Below are 24,553 nucleotides of genomic sequence, written 5' to 3'. Positions count from 1 at the left end.
TGGGCACATGGCATGATGGAGACGAGGGACGATGCTGGACCAGAACGGCGTGGCACAGCGATTTCCATATTGCATTGTTTTAATTGGTATGAAATGACTTGGTTGTACACATAGGTATCCGTTGGTGTCTCAATAATACACACAAATTCACTCCCATTCCAAAATCGCATGTCCCCGAAGAGGAAATAAATCACATTTGGATGCACATACGAAACAATCAAACCCAGGCCAAGACCACAAGAACGCCTTACGCCCAAACCCTAGCATCGATACTAGAAGACCTCCGTCCCGACGGGTTGGCCAAACCACGATCCCAGCTCGTCCACCACATCCTCATCGTCAGCGTTCTTGGCCGCCGCTGATGCAGTAAAAAAGTCCGTCATCCGCGTCACCGCAAACTCGTTGTCGGGCGTGTCTTCGTCGGGCTCGGGCCAGTCCACCTGCACGCCGCCGTTCTTCTTGCTGTCTTCCAGCATGTCCTTGGCCGTGCTCCAGCTGAAGCGGCACTCGGGGCCCCAGCCAAACAGCGGGTGCATGTTGCGCCGCAGCCACGCCGTGCACCGGGCGTCGGACGGGTAGCCCGAGCCCCAGCTGGGCGTGGTTGCGGCACCTGCGGCGCCTGCGGCGCCTTCCGTTGTTGCCAGCGCATCAGCGTACCGTTTGTACAGCACTTCCAGCGCCACATCGCGCGTTACCTTGGCACAGACCGATGCCGCCGACACACACGGGTAGATGGAGTCGGCCTTTTTTGACACCGTGATCCGCAGGCCGGGGAAGTAGCGCTCCAGCTTTTTTTGGTACGATGCTGGCGGGCCCACGGTGTCGACATAGACGTCCGTCACCCGCACGCCGCGCGCCAGGACGCCGCGGATGAGGCCGACGGTCGACTCGGCCGCTTGTGCGTTGAGGTTGCCCGCCGCTGCCGTGGGCGACATCATGCCGGCCCCAATGTCGCGCGCCGACAGCAGCTCCACGGCCCAGCCGCAGTTGCTGTGCAGCTTGGAGCCGCTGCGGCAGACGGTGGCCATGAGTGTCGACCGGACGGCCGCCGACAAGACCTTGGAGTCGTCAAAGCGGTGCGGGGCGCCAGTCACGGCGTCTCGGTCGGCATCGGGCGCCTCGCCGCGCAGGAGAGCGTCGGCCAGGTCCACGGGGGCATAAAAGACGCCGTAGACCATGGGGCCGAGCACCGGACCACGGCCGGCCTCGTCGACGCCCAGAACACACGGGACCGCCTCTGCCAATGGGCCGCCGCTGGCGTCGCCGTCTGTGGTGTCGTTGGTCACAGACGCTGTTGGTGCCAGGAGGCAGGACGGTACTGGGGAGTAGTGGGAGTATGATGCACCCGAAAGCAGGACATGCTCGTCGATTGAAGGCGGCACAAACTCGCCCGATGTCGTCTCGAAGACGGCGTTCTCCTCAGTCATCTGAGTGTCGTCGTCCATGGTCATGGGAGAGGCGCGGGGCGGGGTGTTAGGTTCAGCCGAAAATAAGAAGCCGTTTCGTATGCCTGACAGAATGTACGTGTGTATGCGCAGTGGCGTCAATGTTGATTGTGGTATGAACTGGCAGGCTGTTTCTTCGCATTGTGATTTGGAGGTTGTTCGTCCAAAGTGATGCCCCTTTGGGCAACTGTTATCGATAAGGGCAGTTGGCGCGCAGAGGGAGACGCGTTGCGCTGGAGAATGCCCCAAAGAGCAGACGCGTTTTTAGGTACCTTCCCGCAACAGCACTCCAGCCAATCAGCCGCGCTGGCGCCTCGTACCTGCCCCAGCTGGCGCTCTGGCATAATTCGTACAAGCGGCCCTGGCTAAAGTGGTGTACAGCGCCCAACATTGGCGAGGAAAGTGCGACGAGGTGGATGTTTTCTCTCTTTCCCGCGAGACCTTGCATTGAACATAACAAGGTAGTCGCGACCGGCTCTCTCCACGGAAGGCACCACCGAGCTTCAGATTTACAATCTCGCACTCCTGGTTATTTGAATACAAATCAGACAGGACAGAGAGCGTGCTTAGACGCAATTGAACAGCTCCCACGATAACCTTCCACGCGACCCGTCACTTTGCTTTTGACGCGTATCCTGCGACGCGACACAATCGAGCATCGGCCTTCCGACCACCGGACCATCGCCACCCTTGACGATCACGACGACAAGGAGACTCTGTTTTGTCCCAAAAGCAGAGCTTCACAACAATGGCACCTCCACGGGGCGGCGGCCGTCGCTCAACGCAGACCAGCGAGCACATCTACAAGCTCGGCGAACGCGGACGGTAAGGCTGGGATGCCTGTTGCGCACGTATTGTGGAAGGAGGAGGAGGGGCGGGGGGAGGGGGGGGGAATCTGCAACATGCTATTTACGGTCGCTGACAGCATTGGGACTCAGGAAAACGGGCGTAACACTACGCGACACCGGCGTGCGCGACGAGCATGGCATGGAGCCGATTGACGATATCTTTTCGTCGCCAGCCAAGGGAAACTCAGACAATGGCGACGAGGAGGAGGAAGATGACGAGGAGGAAGGGGAGGAAGCCGACGAAGACGATGACGACGATGAGAATGGCGAGGCGCCCATGGACCTCACAACTGGTGAGGGAATTCACTGAATACCCCTCTCTCCCAAAAACGCAACCTACTGACGCTTGTCTCCTTGCGAAGGCTCGGGCTTAGACCCTGCGGCTATGATTAACGGTCAAGGCGCATTCGGTGCGCGCAGGTCGCCCGCCAAGACACTTTTTGGCTCGCCTGCTGTGCGCGGCTCGGCGTCCAAGAAGACCGCTGCGATCCGCCAAAACCCACTCTTGCGCCCGCCATCGTCGCCCTCGGCAAATACCATCCACCAGACGAGCAGCCCCAGCAAGCCGGTAAAACGGCGCCTCGACTACGGCAAGAACACAGCGGCCACTGCACAGCGCCGGCCGTTTACGCTTGCGCCCCCCACTGGCGCCAACGCGCGGCGCCAGCACCTGCTGGAGGAGGATGAGGAGGACAACGATGAAGAGAGTAACGTTCTCCAAGGCGGCCACATCGACGAGGACTCCATGCAGATTGTGGGCGGGCCGGACAGCTACGACGAAAACGTGGATGCCGAACCGCTCGAGGAAGAGTTGCCGGCGCGTCCGGCTGCACAAGTCAAGCGGCGCGCTGGTAGACCGCCGGGAAAGGGCAAGTCTCCCGCTACCAATTCGCCAGCAGCCTCCAAGAAACTACCACCAGGCCCGCAACAAATTCCCAGCTCTGTTCCCAAGAAGCGAGGACGGCCAGCCGCCGCAGCACCGGACCCAACTACACAAGATACCGAAGACGGGGCGCAAAACGCAAAACGCCGGCGGTTAGCAGCAGGTGCGGAAGAGGACCCGCCCAAACCCAAGGGCCGGCCAAGGGGACGACCAGCAGCAGCGGTGGCCAAGCGCGCACCGGCCGACGAGGAGACACAACCGGAGGAGCAGCCAGATGAGCCCGCCGACGATGCGGCACCGAAAAAGAGGGGCCGGAAACGCAAGTCGTCTGGCGTGGGGGCGGCGACAGCAGCAGCCGCCGCCGTCCCGCGCGGGCCGCCACTGCCAAAGAGCCGTGGCTTGGTGGTCCGGCGACGGGAGATTGCGGATGGCAGTGGCGACCTGGTGAAGACCCGCTCGGGTCGCAGCTCGTTCCGCCCGCTGGCCTTTTGGCGCAACGAGCATGTGGAGTTTGACCCCAACGACGTGCAGCAGGACGGCTTCGGCCGCAGGACGAACAACAGCAAGTTCTTGCTGCCCACGATCAAGGACATTGTCCGCGTAGACGAAGAGGTCTTGCCCCGTAGCTACGGCCCGGGCGGCAGCCGCCGTGGTGGTGGTGCTGGTGGCGCAAAGCGCGGCCGCAAGCGGCGACCGACGGGCGACGGCGACGGCGGTGACAACGAGCCCGACCGCGACGCATGGGAGGCGAATCCGGGTAAGGTGTCTGGCGACATAGTGGTGTGGTACCCGGAGCACGAGCTGGATCCGCCGGCACTTGGCCAAAACGTGGAGATGACGTCGGCCGAAATTGCGCTGTCGGACGCGGCGATCCAGACGCACGAGGTGCGCGGCGGCACCTTCCGGTTCGTCAAGACGCTGAGCTTGCCGTTCTTTGGCACAGGCATGGTGGACATGCCACCCGGGTCGGAGAAGAAGCTCAAGAACTCGCGCAAGATGCACATGACATTTTTCGTGCACTATGGCCATGTCCTGGTCAAGGTCAACGAGTCCGAGTTCCGCATTGCCAAGGGTGGCATGTGGTCCGTCCCGCGAGGTAAGCTAGTCGCACTGGCCGGCACACAAGCTTTCCCCCTTCCATTTTTTTTGGTTCATTTTCCCCGTTTCCGTGCTAACCAACACAGGCAACTATTACAGCATCACCAACGACAAGGACTACCCGGCCCGCGTGTTCTTCGCACAAGGCTGTGAGATCTTGGCGCCCGTCGAGCTGGACGAAGACGACCGAGGAAATCAATAGGTGGCCCGGCCGTGGCAGATGGATGATCATTTTATGCGTTCTCCCCTTTTATCTGGTGTTCTCTTCTATCTTTTGGTTCGCCTTGCTTCTGTTATCTTCCCTGGTCTTGTATGATTGTGCGAGAGGAGCACCTCAGTTATCCGCGATGTTTATGTTTTTGACACCTTGTCTATCTTTGGTTTCGGGGTATACCTCCAAACGTTTTTTTTATCATTTTTCTCTCCTTTCTATTATATTGAATTTTCTGGCGTCACCAAAAATTACGTTTTTTTTTCTCCATGACCAAACCTCATCTTTATGTAGGTTCTTCGATCCCGAACTGCAATTTGTCGCGTGTGAAATAGCCGCCTTTTGCGCAGTCCAATACAACACACGGCACGACGCACAATGACTTGCAGCCTAGGTGCAGCTCACTCACGCCACGGGACAAAACGGTACGGCAGACATAAAATTAGCATGCGATGACCTGTAACTCGCAGCTCTCACTCAAAAAATCGAGACCCACTTATACAGCCGAGCGAGTCCTCTGATTGGCCAATCAGTCCACGCTTCATTCAATTTCATCTGCCTCGTTTGCTGGCGATTTCTGGAGCTTCCTCCACAGCTACAAGCTGCGTTTTACGGGGTCGAACGCAAAAGAGCCATTTTCTGCTCCTTGGCTTTTTTGTCTTTATTCTGGGGCCAATCCTGCTGGTCATTTTGCCGCGGGAACCACAATATACTTTTTGCGGCGTTGTGCTCCATAACGTACCTCGGGATAGAAGTGACAACAGGGGGCACCGTGACTGCTTGTTTGCATGTCGTTATTATTTTATTTTCGATTTTACAGGTCCACTCAATGGCCCTGCCATTGTCATCTCAAGGAGGTTGTTCGGACGCTGTGCGCACACATATGTCTCACTATATTGGTGTGTGCAGTACAATTCACTGCGCAGCACCTGCCCTTTGTACCAAAGTCTAAACGCCTCCCGAAAAAGCATGTGCTTCGCTTGGTGGGTCGCGTTCGCCGCTTCCACCAACGTCCACGGACATATGGAAGTTGACGAGCGACGCAGCAGGAAGGCGCGACGTACAATAAGACAAGCATGCAATACAACAAAAATTAGAAAGAATGCGACCACAGCGGGTTAGCAGGAAGGAGCAGGTCAGTAGGAGCGAGACGAGAAACCCACAGCAAAGGAAGCTGCGAACAACCACATGGGAAAACACAGAAACAACCGCTCATGACAACGGATGGGCCTGGTCTGCGGAAACTTTTCCTTTTTGCTGATGAAAGAGCAATGCATAGTGTATGTTGTACAGTAAACAAGGAAAGGGCGCCCGCCAACAGCCACCAAAACTGCCAAACCCTGAAAATACGATGACGGACAGAAGGCGCGAAACGCACCCAATATGCGTTAGGCGGAACCGGCCGATTTGGAAAGAAAGGACAACCGACCTACATTCGTGGTAGGGCAGGGAAGGCGCGGCCCTCTCACCTCACTACAGGAAAGAAGAGAGGCTACCAATGCCGGAGAAGGCTAGGTGAAGCGTGCGGGCCTGACGACGGTTAAGCCAGCCCATCGTTGGCTCTTGTAAGCTCTGGGCGCTAAGACATCTGCCCAGTGTAAGGCACCCCGGTTTTTTGGTGCATTTCGGAGTCAAATGGAGTCCTTTTCGTCTCTCCACCCCTCATGCGTGTGTTTTGCCTCGCCTCAAAGTACCCGTGGCTCTAGTAGCTCGGCGCGACGGTCGCTCTTGCCTCTCTGCTCGGCTTGTCTCGATCGCTTTAGACGTTCTTGCTTTTTGTTTCTCTTTCTGATTTTTTTCTTTTTCTCTCTCCTTTTTTTCTGCTTCTTTTTGAACTTTTCTCCATACTCTCTCCGGCCTCTCCATTTGCATTTTGTTGTTTTCTCCAATAACACGGGACATTTCCCAATCGAGGCATACACGAGCAAACAGTTGCACAACAAAGTAACCACTTCCCTTTACAAAGACAGCATAGAGTCAGTCCATAGCCGGAACTGGCACGACTTTCGAGACACGACAACGACCGTTGGATTTACGAATTGCTTCATTTTTGGCTTTCGATTTTAGTTTTCCAGATTTCCAGATTTCCAGACCTTCGGTTTGCCATATTGCTTTCTGAGATACCCCTTCCCATCCCCCAACATACACAATGTCGGCCCCCCTTAAGCCCCACTGGGTGCAGCCCTCCCACCCAGAGATCCAGGAAGTCCTCATCGGCTCCAACGGCGACAGCGAGTTCACCACGAGGAGCATTTCCCGCGTCGACCTGCCCCCTTTTGCGCTCTTCGCGCCCATGGCCAGCCCGCCGGTCACTCCTGCCGCCGCTGCCACATACGCCACTGTCCAGGTTGGCCGCAACCAGCACATCAACTTGAACAGCGATCTCCTGTACATTAACCACTCCTGCGAGCCATCTCTGGTATGTATGATTGGAGAGCTGTCGTGTTTTTATTTATTTGGCTGTTTATCTATTTATTCATTTTTTTTTCATGTCCCTGAAGCTTCGTTTGAACTGACCTCCTTTTGTGCTTCTCCAGCTCTTCGATACCTCCAGCCGCAACATCTGGGTCGGCCCCAAGGGCCTCAAGGCCGGCGACGAGCTCACGTTCTTTTATCCCTCTACCGAGTGGGACATGGCCCAGCCCTTTACGTGTTTCTGCGGCACGCCCTCGTGCCGCGGCCGCATTAGCGGCGCTCGCAGCATGACACAAGACCAGCTGGCTGGTCTGTGGCTGAACGGCCACATCTGGGAGCTCCTCAACGAGCAGAAGCAGCAGAAGCAGCAGCAGGCGAAGACGGCAAGACCTGAGAATGGCACGTCTTCGCACGCCGCCGCGGCTGCCGACGCCCCGTCTGCCATTGAGCAGGCGCTGAAGGAGGAGCTGGCCCGCGCCGAGGAATCCCTGCACAAGGCCGACCAGGCCACTGAGGCTGCCCGCCGCGCGCTGGCCGCGCACCGCAACGGTCTCACCACGAACGGCAAGGCCCACACCAGCAACGGCACCAACGGCACCAACGGCGTCAGCAAGCCGGTCTCCAACGATGAAGCCCGCCACGGTACGTCGTCACGGGAGCTGGGCGGCGAGTTGGGTGGCGATACTGCCGAGCGTACGTAAAGGGGTGGGCGGAGGGCTAGGCGGGACGCAAAGGTACAACAAGGTGTGTGCCGTACAAGGCGGAAGATTATGGGGTGGTGGTTTGATCTATGAGCATGGCTTGCCTGGCCAAACCTAGGACATGCTCTCTTGTTATGTTTGATATTTGTTTTGTGTTTATTTTGGCCTTCAGATTCAACATCTATGGTCCTGTCGAATTTTTTTATGCCACATATAAAACAAGTCTAAAACTAGGGACTAAACAAATAAAAAAAAAAAATCAGTTTATATTCTTTTTTTGAATTTACCTCCTAAATATGGTAAATAAAGCAAATACTTATTCGGGTGTGTTTATAAGATAGTATTTATTATATTTATTGCTATGTTTTTATCGAGCAATGTATTTATCTAAAATTAGTTCTGTCCTAGAACTCCTAAGCAAACCGAACGAAACAAGAAAAAAAGGAGAAAAAAAGTTAAAGTGGGCTACAAAGATGCGCCCTGCCCGTCATAAGGACCATATAACACCGCCTGGAGCCGTCCCAAAAGGATAACAAGGATACACAAAACAAAAAGAAGCCTATACACAAAAACAGAAGAGAGAGACAAAGGAGCCGCAAAAGAGGCGAAAGAGGCAAAAGAGGCAGAAGAGGCAAAACTGGCCGAGAGTGGATGTGCCGCCTACGAGAACATGCCGCCGTCCCGCCGGCCTAGCTCGCTGCCGGCACCGCCCGAGTACTTGGCCTCCTCCTTCTCCCATGTGGCCCGCTCCTTGTACGAGCGCGCCAGGTACGCGCGCGCAAACTTCCAGGCCTCCGTGTCGGCCAGGTTCCACGCCTCGACGGCGCCGCGCATGGACACGTCCTTTTTGTTCTTGCTGACGCCAAGCTTCTTAGCCTTGGCGAGCAGGTCGCGCTCCTTGGCCAGCGCATCGGGCGACGCCACGGGCCCGTCGTCCTTGTCGTGCTGCGGGGGTGGCAGGCGCTCGGGACCGGGTACGGGCGTCTTGGACTCGCCCTTCTTGATGCCCCGGCCCTGGGCGGGGATGGCAAAGCCAAAGTGCCAGTCGACGTCGGTGGGCAGCGGCTGCTCGGCGGAGATCCAGAGTGTGTGGCCCTCGGCAAACTCGCCGGCAACGGCGCGCTTGAACCGGAGCACGCGGGCGCCGCCCGAGACACCGGTACCGAGCAGCTCCTTGGTAATGTCAAAGAGCCAGGCGTCCCGGTGCGACTTGCGGCGCAGCCACGCAACGTCGACGGCGCCCTGCTTGTGCGCGACGGACTGGAAGGTGTACGGGTGCGGCACCGTGCCAATGGTGTAGAGCGTCGACGTGTTGCGGTAGGTCGGTGGTGTGCGGACGCGCATCGGCTGGCGCGACACGCAGGGTTCGCACTTGGGCATGTTGGGCGGGCACGAGGCCTCGAGCGGCGACACGGAGCACTGCGCCAGGCGGTTGGCGAGATCGGTGGCCGCCTCAATCATCTGCGTCGTGTGCTCGGCGCGCGGCTTCAGGACGGCGACGCCGGACGAGAAGAGGTTCTGCCACGCGATGTGGAGATGGGCGTTGATGAGCTGGTTGAGGCTGGCTAGTCCGTCGGCCCGGTCACGGTGGATCATGTCGCCGACCTTGATGTACTTCATGGCGACGGTCTGGGTGTCGTAAAAGGCAATGGCGGAAGGCGTATCGTCGACGATAAAGGGATAGTCCTTGGTCCTGGCCTTCATGTCGTTGTGATCGTCCGCCACCATGCCGCCCACGGCGCCGGCCGGGTCGATAGCCCGCGCGGCAACCTGCTTGGCAGGAGGCGCCGCCTGGCCGGGGACGGCTGCTTGGCCAGCGGGAAGAGGCGACGGGGAGGTGGCCGCAAGTGGAGCCGCCTGGACAGGGTCCGCACCAAGAAGGGCGGCTTTGGCAGGAGCTGAAGCAGCGGCGGCCGCCGCGGACGCACCAGCCTGCTTGGCGGCGGCGCCAGCAGCACCAGCAGCACCAGCAGCGCCAGCAGCACCGGCAGCGCCCGCCGGAGCAGCCTTCACCGGCGGCAGGTCGGTGACGGGCGGAATCGCCTCCAGGAACGTTTCGGCGTTGACAATGGTCGGGTTGGAGAGGACCAGCTTGATCGCGTTGGAAATCTCCTCCTTGCTACCGGCAAACAGGCCATCGCTCAGGCCGGCCCAGCGGGTCAGCGCCGGGTACTCGCCACGGCGCAGGAAAGACAGCAAGGGATCGGTGCGGGGCCCCATGGGCAGCACAAGGTAGCTCGCCAGCAGACCGCCGCCCATGTTCTCCCAGGCCAGCCAGCGCATGATGTCGGCCTTGGCACCAGGCGTAATCTTCAGCTGCTGCACGTCCTTGTACCGCGGGTTGTTCATGGCCTCCGCCGAGCTCAGGAGCACGGGACGGAAGCCCTGTGCCCACCAGGCCCGGCGCCACGTCAGCAGCAGCGCACTCTCCGAATCGGCCAGCTTCCGATCGCGCTCAATGGCCGTGTCGTAGTAGCAGTAGATGGGGGGCCGGTCAGGTAGGGGCGGCAGCAGCGCGCGGCTCTCGTCGAGGGTGAAGGAGGAGGAGAAGGGCGTCGAGAGCCACTTCCAGTCGGAGAACCAGGCCGAGTCCTCGTGGGAGTCGTCTTTTTGGCGCGGCGGAGCGTGCGATTTGGGGCGGAAAGGGTTGAGGGAGTTGGACCATTTGTTCGTCCATTGCGGGTGGGACTTGAACTGTGGGATGGAGAATTTGTGGTCGGCAAACTTGGAGAGGCTCGGGCCGGTCGGCACGGCACTGGGAAGCGTGAAGATGACGGAGAACACGGCGAAGATGAAGACGGCCGAGATGAGGATGGTGATGCGCCGCGTTGTGATGGGCGGCAGCAGCCGCCCAAAAAGAACGTACTGCTTCGGCATGGTAGGACGTCGTCAAGATGCAATCGATGGTACAGGCCCGTTTGCTGTCTGTGGATTCGAGATCGCGGGGATGGGCGATGAATCTTGTTACAAAGAGATGGATGGGCCGCTGGAATAAAGAAAAACAGAGGCAAAATGCTCCAATGGAAAAGGAACGATATAGAAAACGAATGGCGAGAAGAGAAGAGAAGGATGCAGATGAAGAGGACAAAAGACCTCCTATCTCATGATGGCCGCAAAGACGGATGTCACAGAAGTGATGGAAGACGGTGGTCGTTCCAGAGAGCAAACAAACAAAAGAAACAAACAAACAAAGAAACTGAGAATCTAAATAGTGGCCTCTCAATGCAGTAAAGCAGGAAGCTCAGAGGTGTCGCACCAGTGTCGCCGTCTCTTGTGATGGTCGAGTGTTCGGGACGAGTGTCGAGAAGCACAGTATCGCTGGTACGTTGGGAAATGATGGCCAGCACAATCAAAGCTTCGAAAAGGAGGCGTTTCCATGCACGTCGTAGCGTCCAACTGTCCAACCGCGTCGTTTCCCCAGTTTCTTATGGGCCAACAGGCCAGGAACAAAGGAATACTTACGTAGGTGACTTTGACACGACTAGTCACGTGAAATTAGATAATTGGGACAGATAGCCTTGATGCGACCGCTTTTATTCTGCCACTTTAAGCGTGGGCCTCACACGTGACCCGTCCAATGAGTAAGGTGGAGAGGGCTGCTGGGTGGGGCTCGTTTTTTGCGCTCCCACACAAAATATTCCCACTTTGTGCATTTTTCTGGTCTTCCCAAAAATTTCCCAATCTCGACCGCGAACTTTTCTCCCGCTGGCATCTCACGACGACCTCGACACTCCTTTTATTTTCGACCTCAACCGCCCATCACCTCCCACAATCCGACACAATGGCTAAGGCTGGCAACTGTACGCATTTCCCCCGAAACACGCTCTGCATCGACTTGTTCGAACTGTTTCTCGATCGCCGTTTTTGTCTGTTTTTGCATTTGGACTAACATGAATTTTTCTCTCTCTCTCCAGCCATCCACTCTTCGCGCCGCAAGTCGCGCAAGGCTCACTTCAGCGCTCCCTCGAGCGTGCGCCGCAACATCATGAGCGCTCCCCTGAGCAAGGAGCTGCGCGAGAAGTACAACGTCCGCAGCATCCCCATCCGCAAGGACGACGAGGTCACCATTGTTCGCGGCTCCAACAAGGACAAGGAGGGCAAGGTCACGTCGGTCTACCGTCTCAAGTACGTGATCCACGTCGAGCGTGTCACCCGCGACAAGGCCTCCGGCCAGAGCGTCCCCCTGGGCATCCACCCCAGCAACGTCGTCATCACCAAGCTCAAGCTTGACAAGGACCGGGAGAGCATCCTGGCCCGCATCAAGGCCGGCCGTGAGCAGCGCGAGAAGGCCAAGGAGGATGCCAACTAAGCGGATCGAAATTCTCTTATTACTCGTTCCCACATAGTCGACAACCTAGCGAGGCGTTTAGAACACTCGAAAAGAAAAGGAAAAGAAAGCAACCTCACAAAAAAATTCGAAATATCACAACACATCCAGGAAGCAGGCAAAATTGGTCTGACCACTCTCACAGCCTCATACCAACGGGCCAGGACATGGACACATCAAGCCTGTTTCTTTTTCGAACCCTTCATTCTGTACCGCTACATACCCACCAAAACCGACGAGACCCACCAACGAGACGCCAATGTCTCCCCAGGTTGCTGATCTCGCTCGCTTTTGATTCTCGTTCGTCTTTTTTATGGCAACATTGGGCAGGGTTTTTGGGAGGCGGGCGAAAACAAATGGAGCCGCCTCGGGAAAGAGGATGGAAGCAAAAAGCACTCGACATCAATGAAAGACTTTTTTTTTTGACCAATGGCCATTTCACGTTCCCCACGACCACTGTGAAATGATCCATGGGAGGCTCTCCCGAAGATGATTCCAACGTATGCTAGGTGACCTTGAATGTTGTCGTAGCAGCTAGTAGTAGCTTGACCATAATGGTCATTGTAGTCTCGTAACTACTCGTACGACGCTCAATATGCAGTCATGTAGTGTCGAAAACCATACTGCGAGTTAGTCTGGTCTACCTTGGGACCAGGTCTGCAAAGTGGCACGCACAGTGAACAATTGGACTGCTCCAACATACTCTATCCTGTGTCCTTTCTACACTCATTGAAAATTTGCGAAGATATTGGCGGACACCGGTATATACTTGCAGTTGTCTGTAAATGCTTGTTTGACTGGGTAAAGCATAGCGAAATGGCTGCAGGCTCAAAATGTAACTATCTGCTATGGTACATACTGGGCTGCCTGACACTTATCAGATATCAAAGTAAATAAAAATAAGCCCTTCTTTGGCCAATAACGAGTACCAGATAACCCTCTTCTCGGCGGCAAGCAGTACTGACGCGACCGACGGTCTCGCGAATGCACCTCAGGGAAATCCTCTTCGTCGTCTGTTTCGACAATCCCGTCTCTAAACAAATGCGGCATGTCCTTCACCGTAAAGGAGGAAAAGAAGAAAGTTACAAAAAAAGAAAATACATGAATCGCAAGAAATAAAACACAATGTACATGCTGCAATGATGAGGAGCCGCTTCATGGCCCACGTTACAGAGTAACAAAACTGTAGTCGACGACACTGCGGAAATCGAAGCGTCCTTCAAGTTCAGAGGCTGTCCCAAGGACTGACATCGTGGTTGCTTTCGACGAGTGTCATTCTTTTTTGGAACTGCTGCTCAAGGGAGGTGGGCCCGACACTCTCTGGCGGCGGTCGGTTCTCTCCAATCCTTCTCGATGCCGGGGTGACGAAGATACTGCTGCCATCATCTGACTTGATTGGCGAGAGGCGACCTAGTGCCACAGGCGACGAGTGGACCGAGCTCAGAGACGCAGCCACCAGACTGTCGTAACCAGTTGAGTATTGAGGAAGAACACCTTGCACGGTAGCTGATGTGAGAGCACCCGGCAATACCTCGCTATTGGTAGAGATATTCCGTTTCAGGACAGTATGCAATAACTTGGACCTTGGCAGACAAAGTGTTAGATGCATTTGTGTTTCTGCAGTGGGAAAGCACTGACATGTTTGAGCATACCTTGTATTATTAGCCTGCGTATCCTGTTTTCCACCCTGAGTGACGTCCTTTGGCGCCTCTTCGAAACCCTTGGGATTCTTGTCGTTCACCTGCGACCGGTCTTCGAGCGCGTCCGAATCAGGACGCCTCTGAATTTAACAAACACGAGAACATGTTAGGAACAGAATAACGTCAAAAGTGTCATGGGTTGGATGAGTTTTACGGGACAACGGTTCCTCTTACCAGAGTGACCTTGACGGGCTTCTGTCTTTCTCTTCGAAACTCGGATGCGTACCGACCGGGGTTGCCCGCCTGAGAAGCTTGGGTAACCTCTGGCTGGAAAGCCCCCGTGTAATAGTCAACATCGGGGGCACCAATCGGAACATGGCGGCCCAATAAAGGGGGTGGTGGACTATCGCCGATTGCGTCGTTGGCAGGAGAAGGGGGGTAAAAGTCTTTTCCGTCAAACTTAGGCAGGCCTTTGCGCGTGAAGGACGGCGCCCTTCCCCAGAATAAGTACCGTGAGCGGGTCTCGTCATGAGTAAGTTCTCGCTCATAGACGTAGTCGCTGTCTCGTGCATGTTGGGGATCAATGCCGGCTGGAAGGGTGCCGACCAGATACGGCTTTGACAAGTCCGATTTGTTGTTAGTTGTGACAACAGATGGCTTCTTGTCATGGCTTGGACCCCGGACTCCGTAGGCGCGGCCATCATTGTTTTGGTCTACAGCACTGCTCTCGTCGACAGACGCACCGTCCCATTGGAACGATCCTCGAACACGAGGAGCTTGCGCTTCTGCGATGGCCAAAGAGCGAGGTTCAAACGGGGGTGCAAGTGCAGCCTTGATAGGAAGGGTCGACTTTTTGATGGGATCAGACAGTGCAAACGATGGGTCAACAGGATTCAGATGAAAGAGAGGTTCCTTCCTTCTGAGGACTTGTTTGTGGCGAATGCTGTGTGAACGTCTAGTGCTGCTGGAGACATGCTTCACTGTACCTTGCATGGATGCACTTGAACGAGATGCCCGATCGATAGCGCGACGCTCTGGTCCATTTGTTTCAGCTGCAATGGGCTCCTTCTTTGGATAGTGGTTTTCTTCAAAACGAAGCTGGTTTTGGTTCAAGGCTTCGAATCTGTCAATCTGGGATTGCAGCATTCGAATGGTTCGTTCCATCTCCTTCTCGTCAATTTGGTGTTTGTTGTAAAGCAACTGGTCTTCGTGGTATTTCAAAGAACCCCGAAGCATCTCGATCTGCTTCCTGCTTATTTCACTTGGTCGGATTGACGAAATAGGGGGGGCCGAGGGAAGCTGTGGTGCATTTTCCGACGATGGAACTGAACCAGCATTTGTCACGGCAGATTGACCGGGATGCGTTGGATTCGCTTGAGGTGCCTGGAACGGCCCGGGAAGACTTGGGAAGCCCAGGGGTGAATTAAACAAGTGGTTCATCCCGGCCTGCGATGGAGTCATGAGAGACCCGTGGAACAAGGCGAGAGGAAAGTTGGGATTTCCAAGAAACCCGGAGGGAATCTGAGAAGGTGGACCTACCGCGATATGAGGCGGAACAGCTGGAGGCGCAAAGGGGTACACCATCTGGCCATTGACTATAAATGGTTTCGTACGATCAAGCTGCTCGGAGGGCAGGTGCATGGGATGCTCGCGTGTTTTGTCAAACGTCGGTGTCTTGAAGTTCGACGGCTCTCTGCGATTGCCGTTTTGCACATTTTCCTTGGCAAAATTCTTCTCGGCCTCCGGCAGGAGCATCTGAGAAGCAGTGCCTGGTGGCCCTGGTTGAGGAGGAAACGGAAACCCACCAGGCATCGCGAGTCCCAAGGGTAGCGGCATCATCGACATTCTAGGCATAGGAGCTGGGAACGGAGGGTAGAATGGGTGGTGGGGAGGGAAAGCATACAGCGGCAAGTTGGATGGGTGCGGTCCAGCTAAGTATGGGCCATCGGGGACCCGCTGCGTCTGGTCATCCGGCGGCGGATTGGCATCTTTAGCAAGATCACCTTCATCTCCTTTGTCCTTGGGGCGCTTTGACATGGGCGAGGTGCCTCGCGTGTTAGGGACAATGCGGCCACCAGCAGTGACTCGAACGTGTGTAGGTGAAATGACAGCTTTGTAGAACCGCTGAAAGCCCTCGCTTTGCTGAGCATTGATACCGGTCGGCGCGGAGAGAGGCTCGGCCGACGTAGCTTCGGAGCCCACCCTGCCACGATATCGCCATTCCATTTCGGCCGGATTGCCAGTCGCAGCCTCACGGCGTGGCTGCCGCGTGACATAGACAATCTCATCGGGCGCACCAGGGAAATCAATTCGAGAGCGCGCTGTGCTTGACTGCTGGGTATGGAACGGCCTATATTTGTGGAAACGGCCAAGCGTACGAGATTCGCGAGATTCACTACCACTCTGACGACCCGCGGATCCCGTTTGAATGCCTGCGTTGGTGGTTAGCGGTGGTATTTTTGGATTGGAAGGGGCGCAGGTGTTGAGACATGTCCATTTGCCTGCTTACCGTGATCCACCCCCTTCTGGGGCGCATCCTCAAGTGACATCGGTACGCCAAACGCCCGGAGCTCGAGGAGCTGCTGAGCTGTGTACTTGTAGGATGGCATTGTGGTGGTACAGTCGACAAAGGCGAATATGCAGAACGTTCGGTGCGTCCGGAAGCAGTGCCAAGTGAAAATAGTTGCAGCTGTGGGTGGCCACTTTCCGCGAACAGGGGGAAGGCAGGACACAATGTAGCGGATCAGAGGGCTGAAAAAGACGACGGATGTTTCCTGGTTTGTCAGTTTCTGGGCCTCAAGCTGAGAAACGATGAACTTCCGAGCACTGCCACGTGCTACAGGAATGTCCAGCACGGTGTCTGGGCCGGAAAAGACCTGTGCAAGCTTGCAATACTTGCTGCTCCGCAGATCGTGCTTAATAGAGAGGCAGATGGGACCAGTCAACTCCTGATCGTGGTATTGCAACTCCGACAGCTTGTTAACCAATCTCTTGGCGCGCTTGCTGGACGTGGTAGATGCCATTTGTGGAGGCTTCGGTAAAGCCGCGATGGTGACGTAGACTTGACGCGGCGAGACCAAGTTGCAACTTGCTACTTTCCAGCCTCAAAATGCCAGGATTCAAATACAGGAAGAAGAAAGGCATAAGCCACAAGGACATGAAAACAAGCTACGGAAATGGGAGAAGCAACAAAACGTAAAGCATAAAAACAAACAGTAGCCCTGTACGAACGACGACAAAGATTGGAGAAGGGGAGAAGGAGGGGATTGACGGGAAACAGCACCACAAGCGTTAGCCAAAAAGGCTTACCGTATTGGAGCGAAATCAGGTCGAAGTGCCTGGACAGATGCTGAGTAGCCACCACGAGATGCGTGTTGCACGAGCAAGCTGATAGGAGGGCGAGGTGGTTGGCTGATTGCTAGGTGTTGTTTTTGTTGGATGACTCTCCAGAAGGGAGGGAGATGCAGGGGCAAGACGGCGCAAGCAGTAGACATACACGTGTTCGTGTCAAAAAAGTTCCAAGAAAGGGCGTGCACTGTACAACAAGGATGAATCTGAGCAAAAAAGGTGCGAACAGAAAAGGGGCGAGAAGGAGACGGATGTCGATGGTGACGAAGAGTAAGGATGAAGATGGGAAAAAATCGCACAGAGGGAGGGGAAAACACAAATGCAGTGCGATGCACAGGAGCTGCCCCAGGACGACCAGTCGCGGCTGCTAGACTGAGTGTTCCAGGTAAACAACTTTCCTTGGCCCCACGACGGTCTGTTTGTTGTCTTTGTCTGGCCTGGGAAGCTGCGATAGACACAATGAGAGAGCTTGTGGACCTGATCTTGTTAAACTGTGAACAAAGTGGTCAAGATGGCAGGATTCATAACAGGAAGAGAAGGCGCAAGACGTCGAGGAAAGAGCGTGTTTCGTGATAGAGCGACGCTAGATGCCATGAGATGGTTGCCTCTGTTGCGGGCAGCATGGCTGTTGATTACAGGTTCGGAAAGAACGAACAGAATGTGTCCAAGTTACGATCGTGCCTTCCTAATGCGCACTCCACTCCGACTGACTTCAGCAAGTGAAGCACCCAAGCGCCGGAATGGCAAGAAGGAAGGTACTCGCCAACGTGCCTTATAGCTGCACTTTCCTTGACTCCGTGACTTCTGCGTCTGTCCAAAATAAATAGTCAAATAGTGAGGCGGATGGCCACAGGTGCTGTGACGTTGCAGGCACGTGAGCCGTACGAAGACAGCCACATTGTGACTTCACGGAGCCTACACTGCGGACATCAACTTGGAGCAGCGAGTGAGGCCTGTTTTTGATTGTCAAGAGTCGCTTTGGGCCGGCAGATTGTTCACTTGAATCGTGGCTTGGTTGGGACCAGATGTTGTCAGCTTCGAATCGCTTGATTGCCTAGTTTTTGAGGTAATACTTAGAAAATACGTGGCACTTTAAGGATATAAATGGCAGTAACAATTCGATACGACAAGTACAAGTCTCGATGAAATGCTTTGTTCAAACAGAAACGACCCAATCGCAGTGATGCGATGCGTGCGACTTGTTGACGTTTGACCCCTGTCGCATGTTCACGTGACAACGAGCGAGTATGAAATGCGCCAGGGGAGTTCCATGGCCTAGTAGCCAATCGTGGGAGCCCCTGTGGGGAACTGGGCCAGGGACCGTTAGCTGGCCGGGGCCACTATTGCCTAGTTCTACGCGTGTTGGCCAGAAACGTGAACTCCTATTTTCCGTACAACAGAGACAGGAGGTATTCCGCATCGACGACCGCCCGACGGCCCTTTCCGACAATCTCTTGACGACAGAGCGGACTTAGGGCGAGACTTTGGCGTCCGGAAATTCAATACGACAGACGATCGACCCATTTCCACCGCCATTCAGAGCATCTAACCCCTATTTGTTTACGGCATCACAACCCAACCGCAACTTGAGATGACTGGCCTCTGCATGTCTACGCATTGACGACCCCTGAGCCTTTCGACGACACACTCTCCCTTAACGGCCTCTTTGCCATGGAGCCTGCCGTGGGGCATCTCGTCCAGCTGCAGGATGGCACCCGCGGTATCATCCGGTTTGCTGGGCGGCCGCACTTCGCGCCCGGCGACTGGGTAGGCGTCGAGCTCGAGGCGCCCACCGGCAAGAACGACGGCAGTGTGCAGGGCGAGCGGTACTTTGACTGCGCGATGGGCTATGGCATGTTTCTTCGGCCGAAGGCGGTGACGGTTCTTGGCGTGGCTGGAGACGGCGAAGACGACGACCATGACGACGACGAAGAGGAGGAGGAGGAAACGGAAGAAGCAGCACCGGCTCCACTTCCTGCACGACAGCAACCACAGCGACCGGCTGCGGCTCGGCCATCGGTTGGCACGACCGGTCCAGCAGCGCGAAAATCAACCGTGGGCAGCCGCCCAAGCAGCGTCTACACTGGCACCTCTGCCGGTACTCGGACCAGCATGTCAGGGGACCCGGGGCTCACAAAACGGATGAGCCTCAACGCGCCGAGTCCTAGCCCGGTATCCCGGTCGCGTCCATCAAGTATAGCAAGGGTGAGTTTCGCGTCTGGAGGAGTTTCGAAGAGTTTTGGTGGTTGTGATTGCGAGGCAAATGTACTCACATTGGGTCTGACGTGTGGGTAGTCACCGACGAAATCGCCGACAAAGCAACTTGCCACCGGCCCTTCGAGCACGGCGACCTCTCGAACCGGGACACCCTCCAACGCTGGCACCGGTGCTGGTGGCCGACTGTCCTCTGTAACTTCGCGACCTCGCCCATCGGTCGGCGGCACGCGGACATCCATGGGGCCCCCGGCAGTGCCTGCATCACGAGGTGGCCGTCTGTCGACCACGTCCACGGCAGCCGGGCGCACGAGTACCACAGCGCAACCACGCCTGGGAGCTGCGCGGCCAGGCGTCAGCAGTGCGACGACGTCTCGCGTGGGCGGCCGGCCGTCCAGCATCCGTGTCGCGTCGGGAGACTCTGGCAACGAAAGCGCCGGCAGCAGCCGTCTGAGCAGCGCACGGCCCACCCGCGGCAGCATCGATGGCCGAATCATGTCGCCCCAGAAGAGCAGCGACGACGAGGTGCTATCGCCACAGCCGAAAAGCCCCGTGCAATCAAGGGCCGCGGCCTTGGAGCGCCTCACGTCGGGGGCATCCAAGGCCGGTGCTGCCGCAGGCGCCCGGCAGACAGCGGTGGCCAGCGCCAGCGCTGCTGCTGCATCGGGCACCCGCCCCACTGCATCGGCAGCGGCCGCACACCGTGAGATTGAGGATCTCAAGGCGAAACTGCGGGTGTTGGAGCGCAAGCGGCTGGAAGACCGTGACAAGATCAAGCAGCTCGACAAGCTGAACGCAGACTGCGAGAAATACCAGGCGATCATCCAGAAGATCCAAGCCAAGTACCAGCCTCAGCAGCAAGAGAATGCCGACCTCCGCAGACAGCTCAAGGAGGCCGAGGGCCTCTTGGAGTCGGTGGAGACGATGCAGGCGGAGCACGACTCTGCGATGGAGCTGGCCACGCTGGACCGGGAGATGGCAGAAGAGCAGGCGGAGGTGTACAAGGCGGAACTGGATGCTGTCAAGCTGAAGAACGAAGAGCTGGAGCTCGAGGTGGACGTGCTGCGCGGCGAGAATGCCGAGTTCACCCAGGGCATGTCGCCGGAAGAGAAGACCAGCGCCAGCTGGCTGCAGATGGAGCGCACCAACGAGCGGCTGCGCGAAGCCCTGCTGCGCCTGCGCGACATCACCCAGCAACAAGAGGAAGAGCTGCGCGACCAGGTGAAGCTGCTCGAAGAAGACGTCAAGGAGCTGACGGCGACCAAGGAGCAGCACGAAGCGACCAAAGGCAAGCTCGCGCAGGCAGAGGCTGTCGTCGAGGACCTGCGGCAGCAGCTCGACGCGGCCCAGGCCGCCGACGACATGATTATGGACCTCACGGAGCGCAACATGAGCCAGGCCGAGCAGGTGGAGGAGCTCAAGGCCGTCATCGAGGACCTGGAGAACCTCAAGGAGATCAACGACGAGCTCGAAATCAACCACGTCCAGAACGAACGCGAGATGCAGGAAGAGCTCGACTTCAAGGCCGCCGTCATCCAGGAGCAGGCGCGCCGCGCCGGCCAGCAAGAAGAGAAGCTCGAGGAGATGGAGTACGGCCTGACCCGGTTCCGCGAGGTGGTGACAAGCCTGCAGAGCGACTTGGAAGACATGCGGGCGTCGCACGCGGTGACGGAGAACGAGTCGGAGCAGCTGAACAGCCGGTCGCGCGCCATTATGGACCTCAACATGAAGCTGCAGCTGTCGGCGGCCAAGGCGCAGGTCAAGACCATCGATCTCGAGCTCCGGCGCATGGAGGCCCAGGAGGCCGAGCAGCACCTGGAGATTGTCAAGCTCTTCCTGCCCGACGCGTACGTACAGACCGACCGCAACTCCGTCCTCGCGCTGCTGCGCTTCCGCCGCCTGGCCTTCAAGGCGAACCTGCTCAACGGATTCGTGCGCGAGCGCGTCAACCAGCCGGCGCACCCGGGCCACGAAGACGACGTGTTTGTGGGCTGCGACGTGGTGGACAAGCTCACGTGGGTGTCGGCCATGTGCGACCGCTTTGTGAGCGCCATCAGCCGCTGCTCGACGGACAACTTTGCCCGCTTCGACGGCGCGCTGTATGAGCTGGAGCCCGTCGAGCGCGCACTCAACGCCTGGATCGACGGCCTGCGCCGCGACGAGCTCAAGGAGCAGACGTGTGCCGACGAGCTCCAGCGGTCCATTGCGCTCATGTCGCACTTGGCTGAAGTGCACCTTTCACCTACCGCCACCCAGCAGCGGCAGCAGCAGCAGCAATCCACGCCCAAGGCCAACGGCTTCAGCAGTCTTCTTCACAACAACCTGAACAACAACAACAGCAGCAGTGTCAGCATCGGCAACGACGAGGAGCATGAAGGCCAGGACCTTGAGGGCTTTGCCGACAACCTGCAGATGCGCGCCGTGCTCACGCAGAGTCACCTGGAGTCGGCGTCGATTGCGCTGCACACGGCGCGCGGCATGGTGCAGCGGGTCATCCCACCGGCCGACGACGAGGACGACGCGGCACAGTACTTTGCACGCCGCGCGGAGGCGGCCATTGCGCAGACGCGCAGCGCCAAGGTGGTGGCCAGCAAGGCAGTGCGGTCGCTCGAAGAGCTCAAGTCGCGGTCACTGTCGCTGATGCCGGACACGCTCGAGGCGTTTGAGCAGTGCGAGGCGGCATCGCGTGGCCTGGCCGAGCTGGCCCGCCGCATGGGCCTCGACCTGTTCGCGCTGCTGCACGAGGAGGGCCGCACGGCGCCGTTCACGTACGCCGAGGTGCAGACGGTGGTACACAACACGACGCTGGCCGTGGCCCGCGGCACCAACACGGACGGCGGGTCGGCCGACGAGGACCTCTTTGCCACGTACCTGGCCCGGCTGCGTGCGGTGGCCAGCCAGGTGTCGGACGTGGCGGCGCTGTCGGGCGACCTGTCGCAGACGCTCGAGTTTGAGCGGCCGGCCGCGCCGTGGGTGGTGCGCGGCCAGGAGATCAAGGCGTCCAAGACGGTGCCCGTGGACGCCGAGGAGGAGCTGCGGCGGCTGCGCGACGACCACGCCGAGGCGCGCCGTGTGATTGCGCGGCGCGACAACGACCTGGGCACGGCGCAGCTCAAGATCGAGACGCTGGAGAGCAAGATGCGCGACGCGCAGAACAAGGCGTCGGTGATTGCGGAGCTCGAGCGGGCGATGGCGGCCGAGCAGGTCTTTACGAAGCAGCTCAAGGAGGACATTGAGAAGCAGGACCGCGAGCTGAAGAGCCTCGAAGCAGACCGCGACCGCTGGAAGAAGATTGCCAGCGACGCCAGCCTCCTGGCAGGCGCCGGCGTGGACGACAGCGCAGGCGAGGACGGCGAGTACGGCGCAGACGGCGGGCAGCTGGGCGGCGTTGGCGGTGTCGGTGGCCGGTCGGGCCACCAGGCAGCGGCGCGGCACTCCAAGGAGCGGGCGGTGGCCACGGCGCGCGAGATGGAGGCCCTCAAGGCCGAGATTGGCAGCCTGCAGGCGGCCGTGCGGTACCTGCGCGAAGACAGCCGGCGGGCCCGTCTGACGGAGCAGGCCAACCACGCCTGGCTCGCCGAGCCGCTGCTGCAAAAGAACCAGCGGAGACAGCCGCTCCAGCCAACAGCGGCCTCGCGGGCCCAGGCGGTGGCTGTCGAAGCACGCGATGTGCTGGGCGAGCTGGTGAAGATGGCCAGTGCCGCCCGCGTGTACGATCTCGGCAAGCAGCTGCCCGCAGACCGTCTGGCGTGGCGCCCTGCGCACACGTCGCCCGGCTACCACGCTGCCAAGCTGGCTGAAGACTATGCGGCCTGGAAGGGCTGGGAAGCGTCCGTGGCGCGCAAAGCACGGGACGTGAGTAGCGGTGCTGCTGCGGCCGCGGCCGCTGGCGGTGCTGGAGCCGACGTTGTGCTGAGCAAGCGTCTGGCGCGCAAGCAGCACGCAGCCTCCGCGCGGCGGCAGCAGATTCGCCTTCCGGGAACGGCTGACGGCGGAGGCGAGGACAAGGAGAACAACCCTGCTGGTGGTGTCCGTGTTGTTGGCGAGAGAACGCAGTCGTGGTGGCAGCGCCAGGTGCACACAGACGACCCAGTCTATCGAGCCTAAGAGGGAGGCCGTGCTGCCACGGGAGGAGGGAATCGTGGCCCGACGTGAAACTATACAGAGCTGTCTGCTATATACCCCATTCCATTTCTATTTACTTGTCACTCTGTGGCCGCATACGACGTACAATTCATTTTTTTTTAAAAAAAAAAAATTTGTGCAATAAAAAAGCTTCGTTTTATTATACCGCGCTGTCAAATGCCCGCAGAAACCCCCAAGTAGATGGTCTGCATTTTTCTACAACTGGTCCCCCTCGTGCCGTTTGTTTGTCTATGCCTTTCCTTTGCCCTTTTTGCCCTTCTTGGTATCGCTGCCGCCAATCGCGCCGCCCGGTGCTCCGCCGCCACCGCCTCCACCACCACCAGCAAGCGCCGCCATTGCCTGCCGCATGTCGGGCATGCCGCCACCGCCCAGCGCGCCCAGACCGCCCGGTCCGCCGGCGCCCTGCATCTCCTTCATGACGTCCTGGAACAGGTTCTCCGACACGCCGCCGCCCGTCATCGCCGGGCTCAGATATGGCACCAGTTCCGGCAGCTTCCAGCCGCGCGGGATGGCCGGGCGCGGGTAGGCTTCGCCGCGGGGCGGCGGTGGCGGCGCGCCGCGCACGGTTTCGCGCAGGCCGGCGCTGGCCTCGGTGGTCGGGTGGGCGGCGAGGTAGCGGGCGACGAGAACGTAGAGGTGGTGCTTGTTCTTGACGGCGGTGCTGGCCTTGAGGTCGACCTTGACGCGGCCCGGGTTGGCCCAGTCCTTGGGGTGCGTCTTGGTGGGCTCGAAGACGGTGCGCAGCTGCAGCGAGGCGCAGGCGTCGACCATGTCGCGCGCCAGCGGGTTGGCCACGGCAAGGCTCTTGCTGACGCGGCGTCCCTCGGCACGCGAACGGTCCTTGTCAAAGTAGACCGGGTAGAGCGCGGGGAAGCCGGCGTAGGCGGGCGGGGGCTCTACGCCGCCCGGGCGGCCAATGTTTGAGCGTTGTTGCTGCTGTTGCTGGAACTGGTGTGGTATTGAAGATGCGCCCGAGGGCTGTGCGGGTTGTCGTGCGGCGGCGGGCTCTTTGCGGCGGATAATGTCAGTCTCGTCAAAGTCGTCAATGTCGTCCTCGGAGGGGTCTGAGTACACATCGTCACTGTCCTCAACCTCTTCGACTATTGCGTGGCGTGACATGATGTCCGATGTAGTTGTGAGAGGATGGGGGAAAGATTGAGACGCAAAGGGGCTGGGAGGTGAGGGTGTCGCGATGTTTGCGTTGAGGGGCGCAAATGCGGATGTGGTTATGTGGTCGTCAGTAGGCGGCACCTTCCTCGTTTGTAGCCTGCATTTTT

General features: G+C 58.0%; 8 protein-coding genes across 8 annotated transcripts; 4 read left to right on the top strand and 4 right to left on the bottom strand.

Annotated features, from left to right (window-relative positions):
- Nucleotides 1–272: 272 nt before the first annotated feature.
- Nucleotides 273–1,445, bottom strand: SPSK_09426 (ribonuclease H2 subunit A; the record flags this gene model as incomplete). Its single annotated transcript, XM_016735998.1, has 1 exon — nucleotides 273–1,445. One exon carries the CDS (start codon nucleotides 1,443–1,445, stop codon nucleotides 273–275), a length of 1,173 nt encoding a protein of 390 aa, XP_016588054.1.
- A 748-nt stretch (nucleotides 1,446–2,193) lies between these two features.
- Nucleotides 2,194–4,476, top strand: SPSK_08669 (centromere protein C; the record flags this gene model as incomplete). Its single annotated transcript, XM_016735260.1, has 4 exons — nucleotides 2,194–2,270; nucleotides 2,384–2,586; nucleotides 2,656–4,272; nucleotides 4,361–4,476. 4 exons carry the CDS (start codon nucleotides 2,194–2,196, stop codon nucleotides 4,474–4,476), a joined length of 2,013 nt encoding a protein of 670 aa, XP_016588053.1.
- Nucleotides 4,477–6,634: 2,158 nt separating this feature from the next.
- Nucleotides 6,635–7,601, top strand: SPSK_09594 (uncharacterized protein; the record flags this gene model as incomplete). Its single annotated transcript, XM_016736166.1, has 2 exons — nucleotides 6,635–6,904; nucleotides 7,023–7,601. The coding sequence occupies 2 exons, from the start codon at nucleotides 6,635–6,637 to the stop codon at nucleotides 7,599–7,601; spliced, it is 849 nt and encodes a 282-aa protein (XP_016588052.1).
- Nucleotides 7,602–8,261: 660 nt separating this feature from the next.
- On the bottom strand, nucleotides 8,262–10,478 carry SPSK_08702 (uncharacterized protein; the record flags this gene model as incomplete). Its single annotated transcript, XM_016735290.1, has 1 exon — nucleotides 8,262–10,478. The coding sequence occupies one exon, from the start codon at nucleotides 10,476–10,478 to the stop codon at nucleotides 8,262–8,264; it is 2,217 nt and encodes a 738-aa protein (XP_016588051.1).
- A 904-nt stretch (nucleotides 10,479–11,382) lies between these two features.
- On the top strand, nucleotides 11,383–11,910 carry SPSK_09916 (large subunit ribosomal protein L26e; the record flags this gene model as incomplete). The annotated part of the gene is made up of 2 exons (XM_016736483.1): nucleotides 11,383–11,401; nucleotides 11,516–11,910. 2 exons carry the CDS (start codon nucleotides 11,383–11,385, stop codon nucleotides 11,908–11,910), a joined length of 414 nt encoding a protein of 137 aa, XP_016588050.1.
- Nucleotides 11,911–13,153: 1,243 nt separating this feature from the next.
- SPSK_08390 (uncharacterized protein) lies at nucleotides 13,154–16,591 on the bottom strand (the record flags this gene model as incomplete). The annotated part of the gene is made up of 4 exons (XM_016734989.1): nucleotides 13,154–13,511; nucleotides 13,581–13,708; nucleotides 13,803–16,000; nucleotides 16,078–16,591. 4 exons carry the CDS (start codon nucleotides 16,589–16,591, stop codon nucleotides 13,154–13,156), a joined length of 3,198 nt encoding a protein of 1,065 aa, XP_016588049.1.
- Nucleotides 16,592–18,587: 1,996 nt separating this feature from the next.
- SPSK_08307 (dynactin 1) lies at nucleotides 18,588–23,237 on the top strand (the record flags this gene model as incomplete). Its single annotated transcript, XM_016734910.1, has 2 exons — nucleotides 18,588–19,121; nucleotides 19,212–23,237. 2 exons carry the CDS (start codon nucleotides 18,588–18,590, stop codon nucleotides 23,235–23,237), a joined length of 4,560 nt encoding a protein of 1,519 aa, XP_016588048.1.
- Nucleotides 23,238–23,504: 267 nt separating this feature from the next.
- On the bottom strand, nucleotides 23,505–24,395 carry SPSK_09664 (signal recognition particle subunit SRP19; the record flags this gene model as incomplete). Its single annotated transcript, XM_016736236.1, has 1 exon — nucleotides 23,505–24,395. One exon carries the CDS (start codon nucleotides 24,393–24,395, stop codon nucleotides 23,505–23,507), a length of 891 nt encoding a protein of 296 aa, XP_016588047.1.
- Between the last annotated feature and the right edge of the window lie 158 nt (nucleotides 24,396–24,553).

This window comes from Sporothrix schenckii, assembly GCF_000961545.1.
Source record: "Sporothrix schenckii 1099-18 chromosome Unknown Cont44, whole genome shotgun sequence".
Taxonomy (NCBI): Eukaryota; Fungi; Ascomycota; class Sordariomycetes; order Ophiostomatales; family Ophiostomataceae; genus Sporothrix; species Sporothrix schenckii.
The sequence above is the reverse complement of the archived record's forward strand: the minus strand, read 5'-3'. Positions and strand labels throughout refer to the sequence as shown.